This window comes from Hemibagrus wyckioides, linkage group LG22 (assembly GCF_019097595.1).
Source record: "Hemibagrus wyckioides isolate EC202008001 linkage group LG22, SWU_Hwy_1.0, whole genome shotgun sequence".
Lineage (NCBI taxonomy): Eukaryota > Metazoa > Chordata > Actinopteri > Siluriformes > Bagridae > Hemibagrus > Hemibagrus wyckioides.
In genome coordinates this window covers 17,713,582-17,729,363 of record NC_080731.1, presented here as the reverse complement: position 1 = coordinate 17,729,363, position 15,782 = coordinate 17,713,582, and the positions used below count along the sequence as shown (strand labels likewise).

The 15,782-nt window shown below is 39.8% G+C and overlaps 1 protein-coding gene and 1 long non-coding RNA gene across 2 annotated transcripts; one reads left to right on the top strand and one right to left on the bottom strand.

Annotated features, from left to right (window-relative positions):
* Positions 1-8,652: 8,652 nt before the first annotated feature.
* On the bottom strand, positions 8,653-13,939 carry LOC131343123 (uncharacterized). The gene is made up of 3 exons (XR_009203107.1): positions 12,684-13,939; positions 11,972-12,075; positions 8,653-10,591 (listed from the first exon to the last, which is right to left on the bottom strand). It is a non-coding gene; the product is annotated as an uncharacterized LOC131343123 (long non-coding RNA).
* A 588-nt stretch (positions 13,940-14,527) lies between these two features.
* Positions 14,528-15,485, top strand: tcima (transcriptional and immune response regulator a). The gene has a single exon (XM_058374299.1). The coding sequence runs from the start codon at positions 14,692-14,694 to the stop codon at positions 14,992-14,994; it is 303 nt and encodes a 100-aa protein (XP_058230282.1). The 5' UTR covers positions 14,528-14,691; the 3' UTR covers positions 14,995-15,485.
* Positions 15,486-15,782: the final 297 nt, after the last annotated feature.

Below are 15,782 nucleotides of genomic sequence, written 5' to 3'. Positions count from 1 at the left end.
CTTTGTGAAACTGTTGCAGCAAGCTGCAAAAGAACAACAGCAAAATTGCTGCTGAACAGTTTTAGTAGTTTGATTTCAGCAGTATGTGTAGGTGTAAATTCATGGCTTTGTCTTCAGATCTTGTTCTAATACATTATACATTTAATAAAAACAGCTTACACATGGACTAACGTGGTGGATACCTGGCATTTTTAATTACTGGAAAATGTTTTTCACCTTCAGGACCGACTCAAATAAGTGGCTGGTGAGAGAGTAGCTGGTTATAGCTGCTATATTGAAAGCAATATATGACTATAAACAGATAACATTGAGTCAGTCCAAAATCACAAACACTTCTCCCCATTGTTAATTGCTTATCTTTAACAATTTCACTGCAATTTGATTATTGTACACACATTTTATACCAGTTTTATATAAAAAAAACCAATATATTTTGGGGGTGACTCAGGCAGTGAGTCAGAAAGAAAGTGTGAGCCACTTTAAGAAATTTCCTCTCTATTCTTCGTGTATTTGGTTTTCTGTAAGTGAGACATATAGCTCTGTTTGCATTGTCCTATTACCCAGCTTCTCTTTATTTCACAACACTTTGTGGTTTTGAAAACTCTGTCTTTGGTATGTTTCACAACCAGTAATTTAACCTACAGTCGTACATTATAAGCAGATTTCCTCATCGTGTTTCCTTGAATCCCTTCTTCCCTTAACTCTATGTGCAGTGTAGTGCTTAATATAAATGTATAATTATTATACTATAGATTGTAGAAATATAGATATGGCAATGTTGTTGTGCAGCGGTTTGATCTACAGCTTGGGTTATTGCCTGTACAGAGCTTCATGGTGTGTCCACGTTGGCTCATGGGTGGATTAGTGATGGTTGATCAGAGTGTTGGCAGTTGGTGCCTTGTGGATTGATTAGATATTTGTTTTTGCACAAATTTCTGGGTCGGTTGTGCACTTCATAAGAAGATTAACAGAAATAGCTCTTAAAGAAATGTGATTTTGTGTTAACTGGATTAAACAAACCTCAGGTTCTCAGATACACTAGCTTGGCCAGAACCTGAAATGGTGTTCTGGTGTTATAACCCATGAGCCAAGATGTCTAATGCATTTTGACATTTTCATCTCACCATGGTTGTAAAGATTGTTTATTTGCGTTAACATATCCCTCCTGCTAATACGAACCAATCTGACTGTTATTGTTTGACTGTTATCAACAATTGTTATCAAATGTGACTTTCAGCCCTGGTGTTTCAGCCGGAACATGAGCTATGGCGAGAGTTGAACCCACATCCTGAGTGATAAAAAGGAAACACTAAAGCTGCACATCCTCCTTTCTTCTGATAACATCTGATATGGGTTTGACCCAAGGCATGATTCGTGCTGCCTGTCTCCACAGGTGTCTCAGTTCAACATGTATCTCACAGTCTCACAGTTCCAGACTTGCCTCAGGTGGACCTTCAGCACTGAACTGTCATGAGTATTCTTCTTTGTGTGTCAGTAGTGTGAATCCTCTAATTAAATGAGAAAAGATCTAAAACTTTTTATTGTCTTTGTTTTTCTTGATATATGATTGTGATATGGTCTTTAAGACTACAGGGCAGGTACAGAACATTTTGATAAATATTACACAAATTATTAACATTTCCACCTGGAGGATCTACGTCCCTTGTCAGTTCACTCTTCTCTTTTAGAAGTATTCTAACATTTTATTTCAAAATATGTTTACATATATACAGCTCTGGAAAAAACTAAGAGACCACTGCCCAATCTCCAGATTTGAACCCTATTGAAAACCTCTGGAATGTCATCAAGAGGAAGATGGATGATCACAAACCATCAAGCAAAGCTGAGCTGTTTGCTTTTTGGCAAAAAGAGTGGTATAAAGTTCCCCAACAGCAATGTGAGAAACTGGTGGAGATCATGGAGCCAAAACGCATGCAGATCGGGGTTATTCCACCAAATACTGATTTCTTAATGTTATTTAACCAAAGCATTAACACAATTTGTTTACAAATTATTTGCATTTAGTTTTATTTGAGTTATTAAAGCTCTGCAAATACTGCATGATCTTGGGTTATTTTGATGTGATGTCATTTCCTTTAAATATTCACTCTAAATAACAATAGTTATATTTTGAATTTAGGAGAAATATTGTCAGCAGTTCACAAAAAATGAAACAAAACTCTTCATCTCTCCAGTACATGAACCTGGAAGAAAAAACATAAGAAACTGATTATTTTGTATATCATTATATATTATATATATATGATTATATATATATATATTTTACATTGATACATACATACATTTTTGCTCAATTTTTCCTATAATCCCAATAAAGTCCCAATAATCTTAGTGAAGTGTTGACAGTCTCATGTTACTCTAAACCAACACATAAATACAGGTCTTCTTTTTTTAAATGGAATTCCTTCTTGATTTATTTGAGCTCTATTTCGGCATAATCCACAACTGTGATGGAGTAACAGGCCCCATGGCTTTTTCTCTTTTAACAACAAATCACAAATTGAGCTTGCAGTGTAAGCACATGCAAGCTGTCATAGCACAAAAATCGCACACCTGAGGAAAACGATAATGATTATAATAATATGATTGATTAATAATAATGATTACAGCTAAAACGTCTAGTATCGTGTAAGGTCTTGAGTATAATTATGTACACAGCATAGAAAAGGTAAACCTTCTGTAACCATGCCATGATGCAATTAGTGATAATGATGACTAAGGAGCTGTTACTCATTTTGTCCACAAGAGGTCATCTAATTTCATCCTTCATATTTTGTCCACAAGAGGGTTCTCTAATCTTATCCTTCAGAAATGATCAACTCAAGTCAAAAGTCAAAGTCAAAGAAGCTTTATTGTCACTTCAACCATATATATCTGATGCAGTACACAGTGAAGTGAAACAACGTTCCTCCTGGAGCAGAGGTGCTACACAGAACAAAGACAAAGTACAGTGACGCAGACAGACATAGAGCTATGACATAGAGATAAAACTAAACTATACTTAAGGTGCAAGAAAAACTAGACAGACAAAAGAAGTGCACAGGATGACAAGACAAAACAATGCACACAAACAACATATAGACTCTGTGCAAAAGAATAGTGTAGACAGTGAGTGCAAATATTAAAGTTAACATGTAAACAGGATCAGTATAAAGTGTAAAGTGTAATGTAAAGTGACATATGGGTGCAAACAGGACAATTTATGTCTGTGTGTGTGTGTGTGTCTGTGTCCAGCACAGTATAGATCTCTGTTGAAAGCAGAGTGTGTGTGTGTCTCAGTTGTGTGTGTGTGTGTCTGTGTCCAGCACAGTTCAGTTCTCACTGGGAACACAGTTCTCATTTTTTGTGTGTGTGTGTGGTGTGTGTGTGTGTGTGACCGTGTCCAGCACAGTTCAGTTTCTCTGTTGAGATCAGATCTTGATTGTGTGTGTGTGTGTCCGTGTCCGTGTCCGTGTCCAGCTCAGTTCAGCTGAGATACCTGATTGCCTGAGGGAAGAAGCTGTTCAACAGTCTGGTTGTGTGGGTCCGAATGCTTCAGTACCTCTTTCCGGATGGCAAAAGGGTGAAGAGTGTGAAGAGATTCCGACTTGTGATACTCATTTTGTCCACAAGAGGGCTCTCTAATCTCATTCTATATAAATGCAGGACATTCTGGTACACACTCAGATAAATTACTAAAAAAAAAAATAAAAATAGCAAAACAAGCAAACTAATATATAATAAATAAATAACACATGCAGACATATAACACAAATAAATAACACATATGCAGACACATTTCAAGCTTATTGCATTTAGAGGTTTGTGGATGTGGATAAGTGCATGCTTTCAGAATTAACCTCCTGGCAGATTTATTAAAGAGGACGTCCACAAGCTCAAACTTTTGAACATGTAAAATAGCTTGAGTGGGAGAGTTCATTTATGTTAGATGTGCTCTTTTCACATCTCAGTACTTGAGATTCTGTACAAAAGATTGTACAATCTATATAAATGAAATATGTACCATATTAATATAAAAGAAAACATGTGCTGTAGGAATACCAGTGCGGTTTCCTGAACTGGCTAAATCACACGTTTTTTTTTCCTTCCTATGTGTACAGACGATGAAGTAATGTGGGGCTAACAAAATCTAAAAAGATACGTGTGTGTGTGTAGAGGAGCGAAAATACCCTTTTGATGTCAACAATTTCATCTGCTTTTCTATATTTTATTAAGCTCCTTGAATGTCGATCTTATCCTTTATTGGACCAAGCGTGGCTCGGATCAAAAAAGGATGATGTCATTGCCACTGACGTTAAAGTTAATTAAGCGTGTGCACTTCAACTGTACTGTGTAAGCTGTTTTTCTGTAACACTCTTTCAAGCCAGGCCTGTGATGGTAATCACCACGTAGACATACAAACAGACTTCAGACACAAAGGAAGACAAGTTCAGTATGACAAACCAGATGCTGTTAGATCACCGTATTCAGTACCTTCTGATCTATCAGAATCCCAAACTGGATACGGTAAATGCTATGTGTTCAGTTTACACTTCATTTCTATTTGTTCACCGTATTTATCCTTATAACCACGTCATACTTTATGTGCAAGATTCTACAGTTGATTTATTTGTCTTGCAAAACGGCAGTATAATAATCAAATGTATGCAAAACTTTGCAGGCTTCTACTCTCAGACAAGTACGAGACATCGGCGAGACAAAATCAGCCTGCAGACGTAAATAGGCAACATAAATAATAAAACTCTCTAGAATTACAGTTTTCTTTGATTCCATCTGCGTCTGCAAGATTGGCCGCACATGAAGCATGAAATCCAGGTCCAATTAAGTTAATGCCTGTGTATTTGAACATCTGCAGTAGGAATTTTCTAGTCGTTTGTGTTGTGTGTGTGTGTGTGTGCTCTAATCAGCTTGAGAGGCTGTGAAAGCATTAACACTCTGACATGTGAGTATATCTCTAACTGCACTGCTGTGCTCACTCTCTGATCCTCTTTCCTCATTGTCTAAAGCCTCGTGTGTGTGTCTGTGTGTGTGTGTGTACTGCTGACTTCGCTCTCTGACCCTTTTTCCTTGTTGTCTGATGAAATTCCATGGACCTTCGCCGTGTGTTAATTCATCTGCAAGATTGGTTCCTCTTGCTGTACCAGCCGGTTCCAACCAGTTGTGAGGTTAATAAGGTTCAGGCTTCTACTTCTACTACACACACACACACACACACACACACTGAATGCTATCTGTTCTATATAAAGTGAATCTCTAGTGCGGTGGCTATAAAACATGATTATAAAACAATTCATTTTACAGTTTTGTTTGGTTTAGGAAACACACATGGGATGTAAATATAAATACATGTGCAATGCACTGGCACCCTATCCAGGGTGTCCCCTGGGAAAGGCTCCAAGCTCCCTGTGGTCGCAAGTTCCACATATAGAAATGCAGTTTTCACCTGTCACATTGGCGTAAAATCCAGATTGAAATCCACAGGTCCAATTAAGTTAGCGCCTGTAGTTTAAATCCTGAAAATACCATAGGTATCCAGAGCCAAAAGAACAAAACTTGGCTGCACTCTCAGAGTTAGACAGATGCCCCAAACTTTCTTTTTTCACTTTCTGTGAAATGACTGTCAAAAACAGGCAATACCTCAGTCTTGACATCAATATTGCTTTTGTGTTTTAAACCTAAAAGGAATTTGTGCAGCGATCATTTCTTACCCTCTGCAAGCATGCACAATGGCAGACACGTGATCTACTTCAGTTCATTGGTGTCAGGTTTAGCATTGTTTGTTGTCATTGGTCCTAGTGACCTCTGAGGCCAGTCTATCAAATAATCTTTTATCACGGGCCTATACACACTGAGACACCGAGTGTGTGTTTGTGTGTGTTGTGTTCGTTGAAGGCTGTTGGCAGGCAGTCGCAACCCTGACCTTGGTCCACAGCCAGGACTCACAATAGCACTGCTGGCTCCAGACTCCGTCTCTGTCTCTCTAGAAAGTGATAGAGGATGACGGTCAGGGAAGGGGAGAGAGAAATCGAAACAATAGATCTTCCAGGCCTTGGGGAGGTGTCCACTGAGACAAGTGAGGAAACCGGCAAGGCAAGCGGCCATCTTTATGGCACTTCCTGCCATTTTTCATCAAACGAGCATCTACTTATAAGAAACAGTTCCTCAAATTATGTAACAGAAATAAAACAAAAAAAAAAAAAAAACCCACCTCTACAGCAGCAATCTCCCTGTTAGTCAAATACATCATCCACTTCAGATAGCAGGGTGAGATCACTGACCTACAGAAGGGTCTTTCCCAAAAGACACCACAAAAATGTCACATTATGTCTCCTGGCAAGGCAAAGCATTAGCATTAGCTGACACAGTACACATAGTTAGTACTATTAAACAGTACTGCTATGTCTGCATAACAAAACCTGCTCTATAACAAAGAAATAAGCTGGATGCTGTTGTATTATAATTGTTACAAAGTAGTGGCATATGACAAATAAGGAAAAAAAATCACTTGGGGATGGGCAGTTATAGAAAAACGATGGGATGGTGTGAGGAAGCAGAGTTACCGTTTATTCTTGTTATTGTCAACACTAACATGTTTCTCTTGTTTATAGTTACATCTACTGTTAAAGCAGGTTAGTTTCTGTTACAGTAACATAACACAGCCGGTTTATCAGATTCTCAAGAAACCCTTAAACATACTCCACCTTCCTGAACAATTCCAGTCTTGAAAAAATATTGACATTTCACACAAAGCTGAGCTCTTTCCATAAATGTTAAATATAAGGCTCTTTAAAAAGACAAGTTTGCCTTTGTTTCAAAACAAATACAGCAATATCTTCAGGTTATTGTGGTTAGCTTATGTGGAGTGTCTGTAGAAGCTCCTCTGGGTGTTTTTTTCATACCTGAGAAAAGTCCCAGCTGCTGTTATTGAAACTAGACCAATTAAACAAAGTATTAAATTCATACAGTTTTCCTAAATTGCCCTTAGCAAACCACTTTATGTAATAGATTTATATTGTAAATGTTATCTATATCATTGTTCCATATATGTGTGTGTGCATCAGTATAATTATGCATGCTCTATTATGGCAATGTAATGTTATTTGGTTCAAGTTTATTCAGGTTCATTCAGGTTTCTAAAACCTTTAATATGGCTTGTTGGCATGTTTACAGAATGAACCCACCTGTGTGATGCATCTTCACTCGTCACTTTCTGTGGAACACCAGCATCATCTGATGTGGCAGAGGTAGTTCTAACATCACAAAGGCAAGTTATGACAAACTACACACAATTTTGTACATTTTGTAATTTTGTGTCTTTGCTTTAGCTTCAGGGCAAGGTTAATGAAAACAAAAGTCGAGGGAGCAATGGTATTGCATGTGCCACCTCGGTGTAGTGGTTAGTGTCGCTACAGTCTTAGTGTTTGGCTTGCCTGTTGCATGCAAAACCATGAGCTACAGCAAAAGGCAAAGGGTACAGGCTTGAACCAGGGCTGTCATGCACCAGAGCCTACAGCACTAATCACGACACCATGTGTCTTTTTTGCCCATTAGACTTTTGACTTAAAGAACCATTCTCTACAGCACTAACCTCTACACCAGGGAAGGACTTGTGGAGACTTTGCTTAACTTACTGAGCCTGGCATGGAACTAAAGAAAATCATAGGGCCACGAGTCAGGAACCTCACACATCAGAGCTTGCAGGATTAACCCATATGCTGTGGCTAGATGTGTGGTGCCCTTACTTGTTGGACTTAATAAATCCTGAAACCAGGACCCGGAGCTAAAGGAGAGGTGTGCAGCCACAAGCCAGGGCTCTCATACTGATGAAACCTTTAGAGGAAGAGGAGCTGGTCAAGCTTCGGTGCTCATCTCTGTGTATGTGTGTGTTAGGATGACCCAAAGTCAGTGCTTTGCCTCCATAGCTGGATCAGACTGGTTTAGCTGTAGCTCATAGTAATGCGCTGTCTAATCCGCACACACATGGACTTTTCTAGTCACACTGAGCATGTGTGTGTGTGTTCGTCCTAGGTTAATACAACCTTTCGCTCATGACCAAAGAGTCATCTGTGATTCTGGAGATTGCAGCGTTGTTGTTAGCTCTTCACCCATCTGTCTGATGCTAATGTGAAAAGAGGATTAGTTTTGTTATCTTGCAATCAACATTCGTGACAGTGACCAAAAACAAAGCAGACGTCATACCCCTTTTGGATGACATTGCAGACAATTCCTGTTTACCCAGCACCTTGTTTTGGTCAATACATTGCTGACAACAATCTCCCTAATTCACATTCTCTAAACAACTCTTCAGAGGCTCCGGTAAACCATGAGCCATCACCCTGTAATTTATACTGTGCTTACATAAGTGACTGTTGTGCAAATCATTAAACCTGATCAAGCACAGTGCCACAGTTCTATAAAGGTCAGCTAATGTGCAGAATGATGCCTAGAGACTCTAAGTTTCCTGAAAGACCACACCTCTTACCGGAAATTTCCTGCCAAAAAAGCCAGATGCCAGAAACCTAAGTCAAGTAGGTCAAACTTGGAGACTATGCTCACTATACCCTACTGGAAAAACCTGGAAAACTCCAGAGGGAGTAATATCAGTAAAGCATTGTGTGTGAATTTCACCCCTGACACTCCAATTCATAACTAGCCTCAACTACAGAGTTTCTCAATATTTAACCACTGCTTTGACCCTGATCAGGTTGAATGAATAATTGCTGCATAGAAAAAACAAACAACTGTTATATAGTACACAAAATACTACTTCTTCTCTTCATATATGTATTTGTAGTGTCTGAAGCAGCACACTAGACATTTTATGGGGAAAAAAAAACTAATGCAAGTATACAGCTGTCGGAAATGTTTTATTGTAAACTTTTTTACTGATCAGTTCAAGTAATAAGCAAGTAGGAAAATTAGTTTCTGTCTGAAATGCTGGTCAACATCTCATTCTGTGTCTTAGCAGATCAGTTCACTGGTCAGATCACAGCAGAAAGGTCTACTGCTCCTAGAAGAGGCGAGTAGGACTGGATGCGAACTATTGTATAACCTCCATTTCCCTTTACAGTAACTGGGTGTGGTCCAGGGATCAACAAAGCACTGTGACATTTTTGTGATATCACTGTGACAGAATTGTGGGCATACAGTTTCACCAACATTGTAGAAAAAAAATTGTAGGTGTGTGTTACTAAGATCTCCACAATTGCATCTATGGACTTTATTCATCTGATTCACACCAAATTAGATCAGGATGATGTTAACATATGCATGATTACATCTAAGTTTTGAGATCTCAACCAGTGTTGCCATGGCGATGCAAGGAATCAGCATTTCACTGCATGCGAAACAGGAATTCAGGCGTAAATCCACCGCGCATTGTTTGTACAAAGTGTTTTATTCCTGTACCACTACAAAACTAAGATATGTTTTTTATTCATTCTAAGAGTTGATGATTGTAAAGCATAACCTTTTAGTCCATGATGAGAGCAGCTTGAGACTAGTCCTAAATCATGTTGGTCTAAAAGATGCTTTGTTTCAGTAAATGTACTAAAATCTCATGACTTGCTCATGTTGTGCAAGTCAGCTGTCTCCTGAAACTGGGCTGTAATTAGGACGTCTGCCTCATATATTCTTGTAACAGAAACAGTTTTTCATCTCCTCACAAACGCAGAGTGACTAGCTTGTGGGGAATATTTTTTTGCACTTGGATTGTCTCACTGTTTCCAATTGCCTACGTTTTGGTCTTTCTTGTAAAGTCTTGTCTTTTTTGCTCAGCAGTCTAAAAATAGAAAAGTTGTTTTTTTTGTTTTTCTCATTCCGGCATTTCGCAAGCTGTGTTTCTTCAGAGCTTCTTTCTTGCTGAGTTGAGGTCTGGTGTTGATCGAACACACCTGAGTCAGCTAAGGGGAAGAAGTTTATTAGAGTCAAGCATGCGATTACTCTCTTCACCAAAGCACCAACATTTACAACACTCAACAGAGACCCTTATCCAAGGCCACTTACATTTATCTCATTTATACAGCTGAGCAGATAAAAGTTAAGAGCCTTTCTCAAAGCACCAGCAGTTGCAGCTTGGTGGTCCTGGGATATGAACCAACAACCTTCCAATCAGTAGTCCACAGAAATAGCACCGACATGCATGAACAGAAGTGACAGACACTGAGCATGAGATTAAATCAGTGTAAAGTGTACTCTTTGACCTTGGAGCTCAGTGACTGACCTGAAGCGTCATCTATGAAAGAAAACTTGTGTGTGTGTGTGTGGTGGTGGTGGGGGGACGGTGTCTGTGTGTGTGTGGTTACAGGAAAACTAATAAGTGGCGTGTTTTTGAGATGATGCAGAGTTACTGTTACAACCTTGAGTCGATTCGTTTCCTGTAATCGCATATCAGTACGTGTTTACTGTCTTCTGTACTCCAGCATTTTACATAAAAAAACTAAATTGAAGACAGCATGTCATAAAAAATAAATAAATAAATAAATAAGTAAGTCTGGCCTAGTCGTGTAGTCCACCACACCATCTGGGATTCACTCAAACAGAAGTCTCTGTTTCTTCCACTGGGGAAACCCTGCCAGGGAGAAAACACACACACACACACACACAATTAATCTTAAACATGTCCAAAAACAAGAATTCCTGTGCACTATTTTTCACTTGAGGAACAATTGGGATTGTTCTCTGTAAGTATCAGCATAGGAAGAAGTAGTGGTATTTGTGTGTGTGTGTGTGTGTGTGTGTGGCTTATGTAAAATACCATTAGATTCACCTCAGATGATTCATCACAAGCAGCAATTGCCAGGCCAAAGGTTTCTCATATTATGTTGCTAAAGTCCCAGATTACCTTTTAGGTTGGAGGATATTGCAGTAACAAGTGCTTGTATTGTGCAAGGAAATCTTTATACAAGTGGCAAGTCCAAGTGTGTCACGCTAACAATATCATCGAATGGCCAAATTTAGTAGAATTATACAGATTCAAACAGACTGCTTCCATTTCATCTTGATGGCATTATAGCATTGAAATATATAAGACACCACCATGGGGCTCTGATCTGTGTCACCGAACATGGTGGGACATTAACTACTTTAAAATGTTTCTCAAGAATGAGACCGTGGCGGGTTTGAACCCAAAAGTGTGCAGCTGTCGATGTTTCTCTGAGTCTCCAGTGTTTCTCTACATCTTCCTTAAGTCTCCAGTGATAGAGGTAAAGCTGGAAATTTAAAGTTGCAGAGATGGAAAGTCTTCAGGAATAAGGGCCTTGTTAATGTGAGGAGAGAGCGAGAGAGAGAGAGAGAGAGAGAGAGAGTGTGAGAGAGAGTGTGAGAGAGAGAGAAAGAAAGAGAGAGAGAGATAGGCAGAGAGACAAAAAAGAGACAGAGAAAGAGAGAGACAGACAGACAGACAAAAGAGAGAGAGAGAGAGAGAGAGAGAGACAACAGAGAGAGAGAGAGTGAGAGAGAGATAGGCAGAGAGACAAAAAAGAGACAGAGAGAAAGAGAGAGAGAGAGATAGGCAGAGAGACAAAAAAGAGATAGAGACAGACAGAGAGAGAGAGAGAGACATAGGCAGAGAGACAAAAAAGAGAGAGAAAGACAGAGAGACAGACAGACAGAGAGAGAGAGAGAGATAGGCAGAGAGACAAAAGAGAGAGAGAGAGAGAGAGAGAGAGACAGATAGACAGACAGAGAGGAGAATGCATTAATTAAATCCAAGTAAGAACTTTTGAAATGTATTTCTCTCTCTCTCTCTCCCTCTCTCTCTCTCTCTCTCTCTACATGTGGCATTCTTTTCTTGCCTCACAAATAATCAACATGAGTTTGTTTCATTTACAGGGAATCTGAGACGCTTTAACTCAATTTCACAGATTTACCCTAATCCTTCACAAAGCTCCGAAAATCATAAACTCATGTTGTCGTAAACGGTATCGATTGAAGCACTTTATCAAATCACCTCCCTAATTTATCCTGTTTGGTAACATCATATCCTCCAGCACAGCAGATCGTCTGTCTATCAGATATCGTCAAAACGCCATCAATTCGTTGAGGAAGTCGTGTCTGGAAAGAATAAAAGCAGAACATTGTTTTCCCTCAATACAGGATGAGATCAACGCTATTCTGAGGACATGATTGTCAAAAACATCTGGAGGGATGAAGGCTGAAAAGTAGTGACTCCTCTGTACCCGAGTGCGTAGGGTACAAGAGACATGAAGTCATAGTCTCAGAAGTTGAAAGAACAGCAATTCCAGCGCCTGAAAACGTTTAACCAGAATGCGGGGATGATGTGAACGGGATTAGCGTCAAGCCCCAACACCTCAGGCTGAAACGTACGATGTAGAGACGATGAGTCAGGTTCATGAGCTTCCCGCTATTGTGGCTAAACAAAAACACCTCCATAAGAGGAGTTTATAAGGAATAAAAACTCTGGGTGCGTCTCAATCAGCTCTCTCGCTCCCTATCTGGTGAATCAGTATATAGTGTAAACAAGTTGGGGCACTGACAAGGAAGTTTTACGTCATAAAAATTTGTTAGCGCTATCACATGCATTTGTCATGATATGTCAAGCAAGATTGTTCTAGGAGTCATTAAACAATTAAAAGTCGTTAGATTCAAACGTCAAATAACGTACAGTAACTTATCAACAACAACCATAACAAGCTACTTACATTTGTAGTATTTTATGTCCGCCGTTTTTATCGAGCTAAAAGGCTCCAGAAAACATGACTTTCCCTCGTGTTATTGAGTAAGTGTGAAGTCACATATCTGAGTGCTGACACCGGAGACTCCTTCCAGAAATGTGACATGAAATATAACATTACCTTGTATTTTTTTAAGGATATTTTAGTTACAATATCTTGCACTGTACAAGTTCAAGCAAGCAATGCAAAGATTATCATGCTGACCAATCAGAATCCATCTCCAAGCTGCATTAATTAATTAAAGCTAGAGTTCAGCCACAAAAATGTCAAGAAAAAGAACATCAGTGTTGTAAATTTTCTTTCTCTTTCTTTCTTCGATGTTCCTAATAAGGCAAACTTTCTCAAAAAGTGTGAGTTACAGTGGTCCTATAATACACAATCTTGAAGTTTCGTTCCTGTCATGTTTTATGGTCAGCCTCTAAGAAGAGCGCAGTGTCTCCTCGCTGATGTGACCCATTACCCCGGTGCCTCCCAATGTTATGATTAATAGAAGACAGTTTGGCTGGGCTTCGCAAGGCCAGCTCCAGCACTTCCTTCCGCCTGCTGCGGGACGGCGGGGAACGAGGGATTTCGGGACAGATAAGGCCAGGCCAGAAGAAAAGTTAAACAATACAATTCCAAACAAATGATGTTTTGTATTTTTTTCCCTCTTCATCAGACAGTAGATGCCCAAGTGCCATGCATTCCACTTTTATGCAACAGCGGCACATTTTTTTTGGCACAAATACGATCTGGAATTTTTATCATCTGACTAATATTGTTTCTCTCACTCTGGATTCAAATGTTCAGAATGCGGCTGCTGTAATAGAACATGAGGAAAAAAACAACAACAAGAAGCAAGCCCCAGGGCATGAGCTGCTGAGAATGCCAACAACAAGCGCTGTTTATGTTCCCGAACAAGCTGCGAGTGTAAAGGAGTCACCCGCATGGCTGTGTTCAGAAAGACCTGTTTATTACTGAAGTATACAGGCAGGATCTGAGCAATTATTCTAAACGGCTGTTTTCCGTTTCAGATAAACTTGCGGGTGATATTTATAGCACACCGTCGTGGGAGAAAATTCTTATTTTAGGTACAACACTCAGCATGACAGAACAAAAATAAACATTTTGAGCTAAAAAAAGAAACCTGAAACATGCCAATATCTTAATAACGGAGGAAAGTAAAGGTTAGTAAAGTTAGAACTTAGCAATCAGTCAGGGTCCATGTGCAGTGATGTTGAAAGATTTCCTGCAAATAATGATGGATTTTTTAAAGCACTTGGCAGACACCTTTATCCAGAGCAACTTATGTTTATTTCAGTTATTGCATATATATATATATATATATATATACACATACATACATACATAATACATACATACAACTAAGCATTAAGGGCCTTGCACAAGGGCCCAGCAGTGGAAGCTTGGCGGATCTGGGATTTGATCTCATGACCTCATGATCTATTAAAACCTGAAATCAACAAGGACATTCACAGCCCAGTTTGGTTACCATTCAGAATAAATGATGAGAATGATTCATTTTGAAGACTCTAAAATTACAAATGGAAATATTATTTGGGGAAAATATTCATTGCTGTATGTTTTTTTCTAAATACAGAATGCTCCATCTTTGCTGATTTAATTCAAATCATTTTTTACTAGTATCTATACTTTGTTTATTTTATTGAGTTATTTTAATATACGACTGTACAATATATTTATTTATTTATTTATTTAGATTCTCCTCTCAGGGCAGGGGGCGTGCCTGTAGACTACGTGACGCAATTTCCGTAAGCGGCTCCTCGGGGTATAAACATCGCGCGCGCTGCAGTGTGTGCTTCACTCAGCTTCGAGCGAGTGCACCGAGCAAACCGAACAAAAAATCTCGACTCGACTCGCGAGAACTGGCGAGAACAAGCGAGAACAAACAGAAAGCTCAGCTTTCAAGCACAAAGCCACACGAGGGAAGAAGTATAGAAAGAAAAGTGCAGCGATGGCGACTTACACGAGGTCAGATAGCTGCCGGGTGTGTCCGTCTGTGCGCGGTAACCGCTTCGACACGGCTCGCCGCAAGCGCGCGGCCCCCAACATCTTCGAGCACGTTAGCGAGGACGCGCTCGCGCGGCTCTTCCGCAAGGCGGGCGACGCCAAGGCCGAGGAGCGCGTGCGGAGCATCTTCTCCTGTGCCAACGACCCAGACGAGACAGCGCGCGCTCTGATGGCGCTCAAGCAGCGAAAGAAGGACAAGTTCCTGCAGATCGCACGCACACTCCGCGGCCTGCTGAAGCTGCGATGAGGATTCACTACACGCGGCTCCGGTAGAAGAGTCGCGATCGAGTGACGGCAGCTCGACAGCAGCTGGAGTGACTCCGAGTCCACCCTGCGCGCGGATGCTCAGGGACACGGAGGGGCTTCCAGGTGCCAAAGAGACAGAGACGCACAAGGGCCGACCGGCCGGCGGGGAAAACGCAGCTTATGGCAAGCCAAAAACGCCTCAAACGGACAGTTGTAACGGCGTTTGAAGTGCCGGTGTCATGCTGCGCTGTGAAGCACAAAGACAAGCAGCAGCTCTGAGATGAAGTTCAGCTGCAACGCACATGGAGCACAAGAAGGAGCACGAACAAGCCTCCAGAAACTTCTCATGAACTTTTGCAAAGACTGATTGGACTTTACGAGTTTCAGTGTTCATGCACCTGCTTTTTTTTATTACAATGCTGTGATAACTTTTGGTCATGCATTTGCACACAATTTTGTAATTATTTCCACAATAAATTATTAACGTTTTTCTTAAAAAAAAAAAAAAAAATTCTTTGTGATTGTTTTTCAGAGTTCAGTTTTGTGTGAAATTTCAAAATCTGAGAACTTTTACCTTCTGTAGGTCTAACAAAGTAAACAAAGGGGGGGGGGACTAACGCAATCACCTTATACTCTCTTTTTAAGTTACAAGTAGCAACATTTTAATTGAATTAAAAATGGTTAAGAAACTTGTAATTAAAATCATTACATTTATCATACATCATAGATTTTCACAAAAAAAATCATAATTTATGTAAATTGTGTTCATGTAAAATGCAGTCATAATTA

What these genes read in the sequence shown, in the direction of transcription:
- tcima (XM_058374299.1), top strand. Translation starts at nt 14,692, where the DNA reads ATGGCGACTTACACGAGGTCAGATAGCTGCCGGGTGTGTCCGTCTGTG.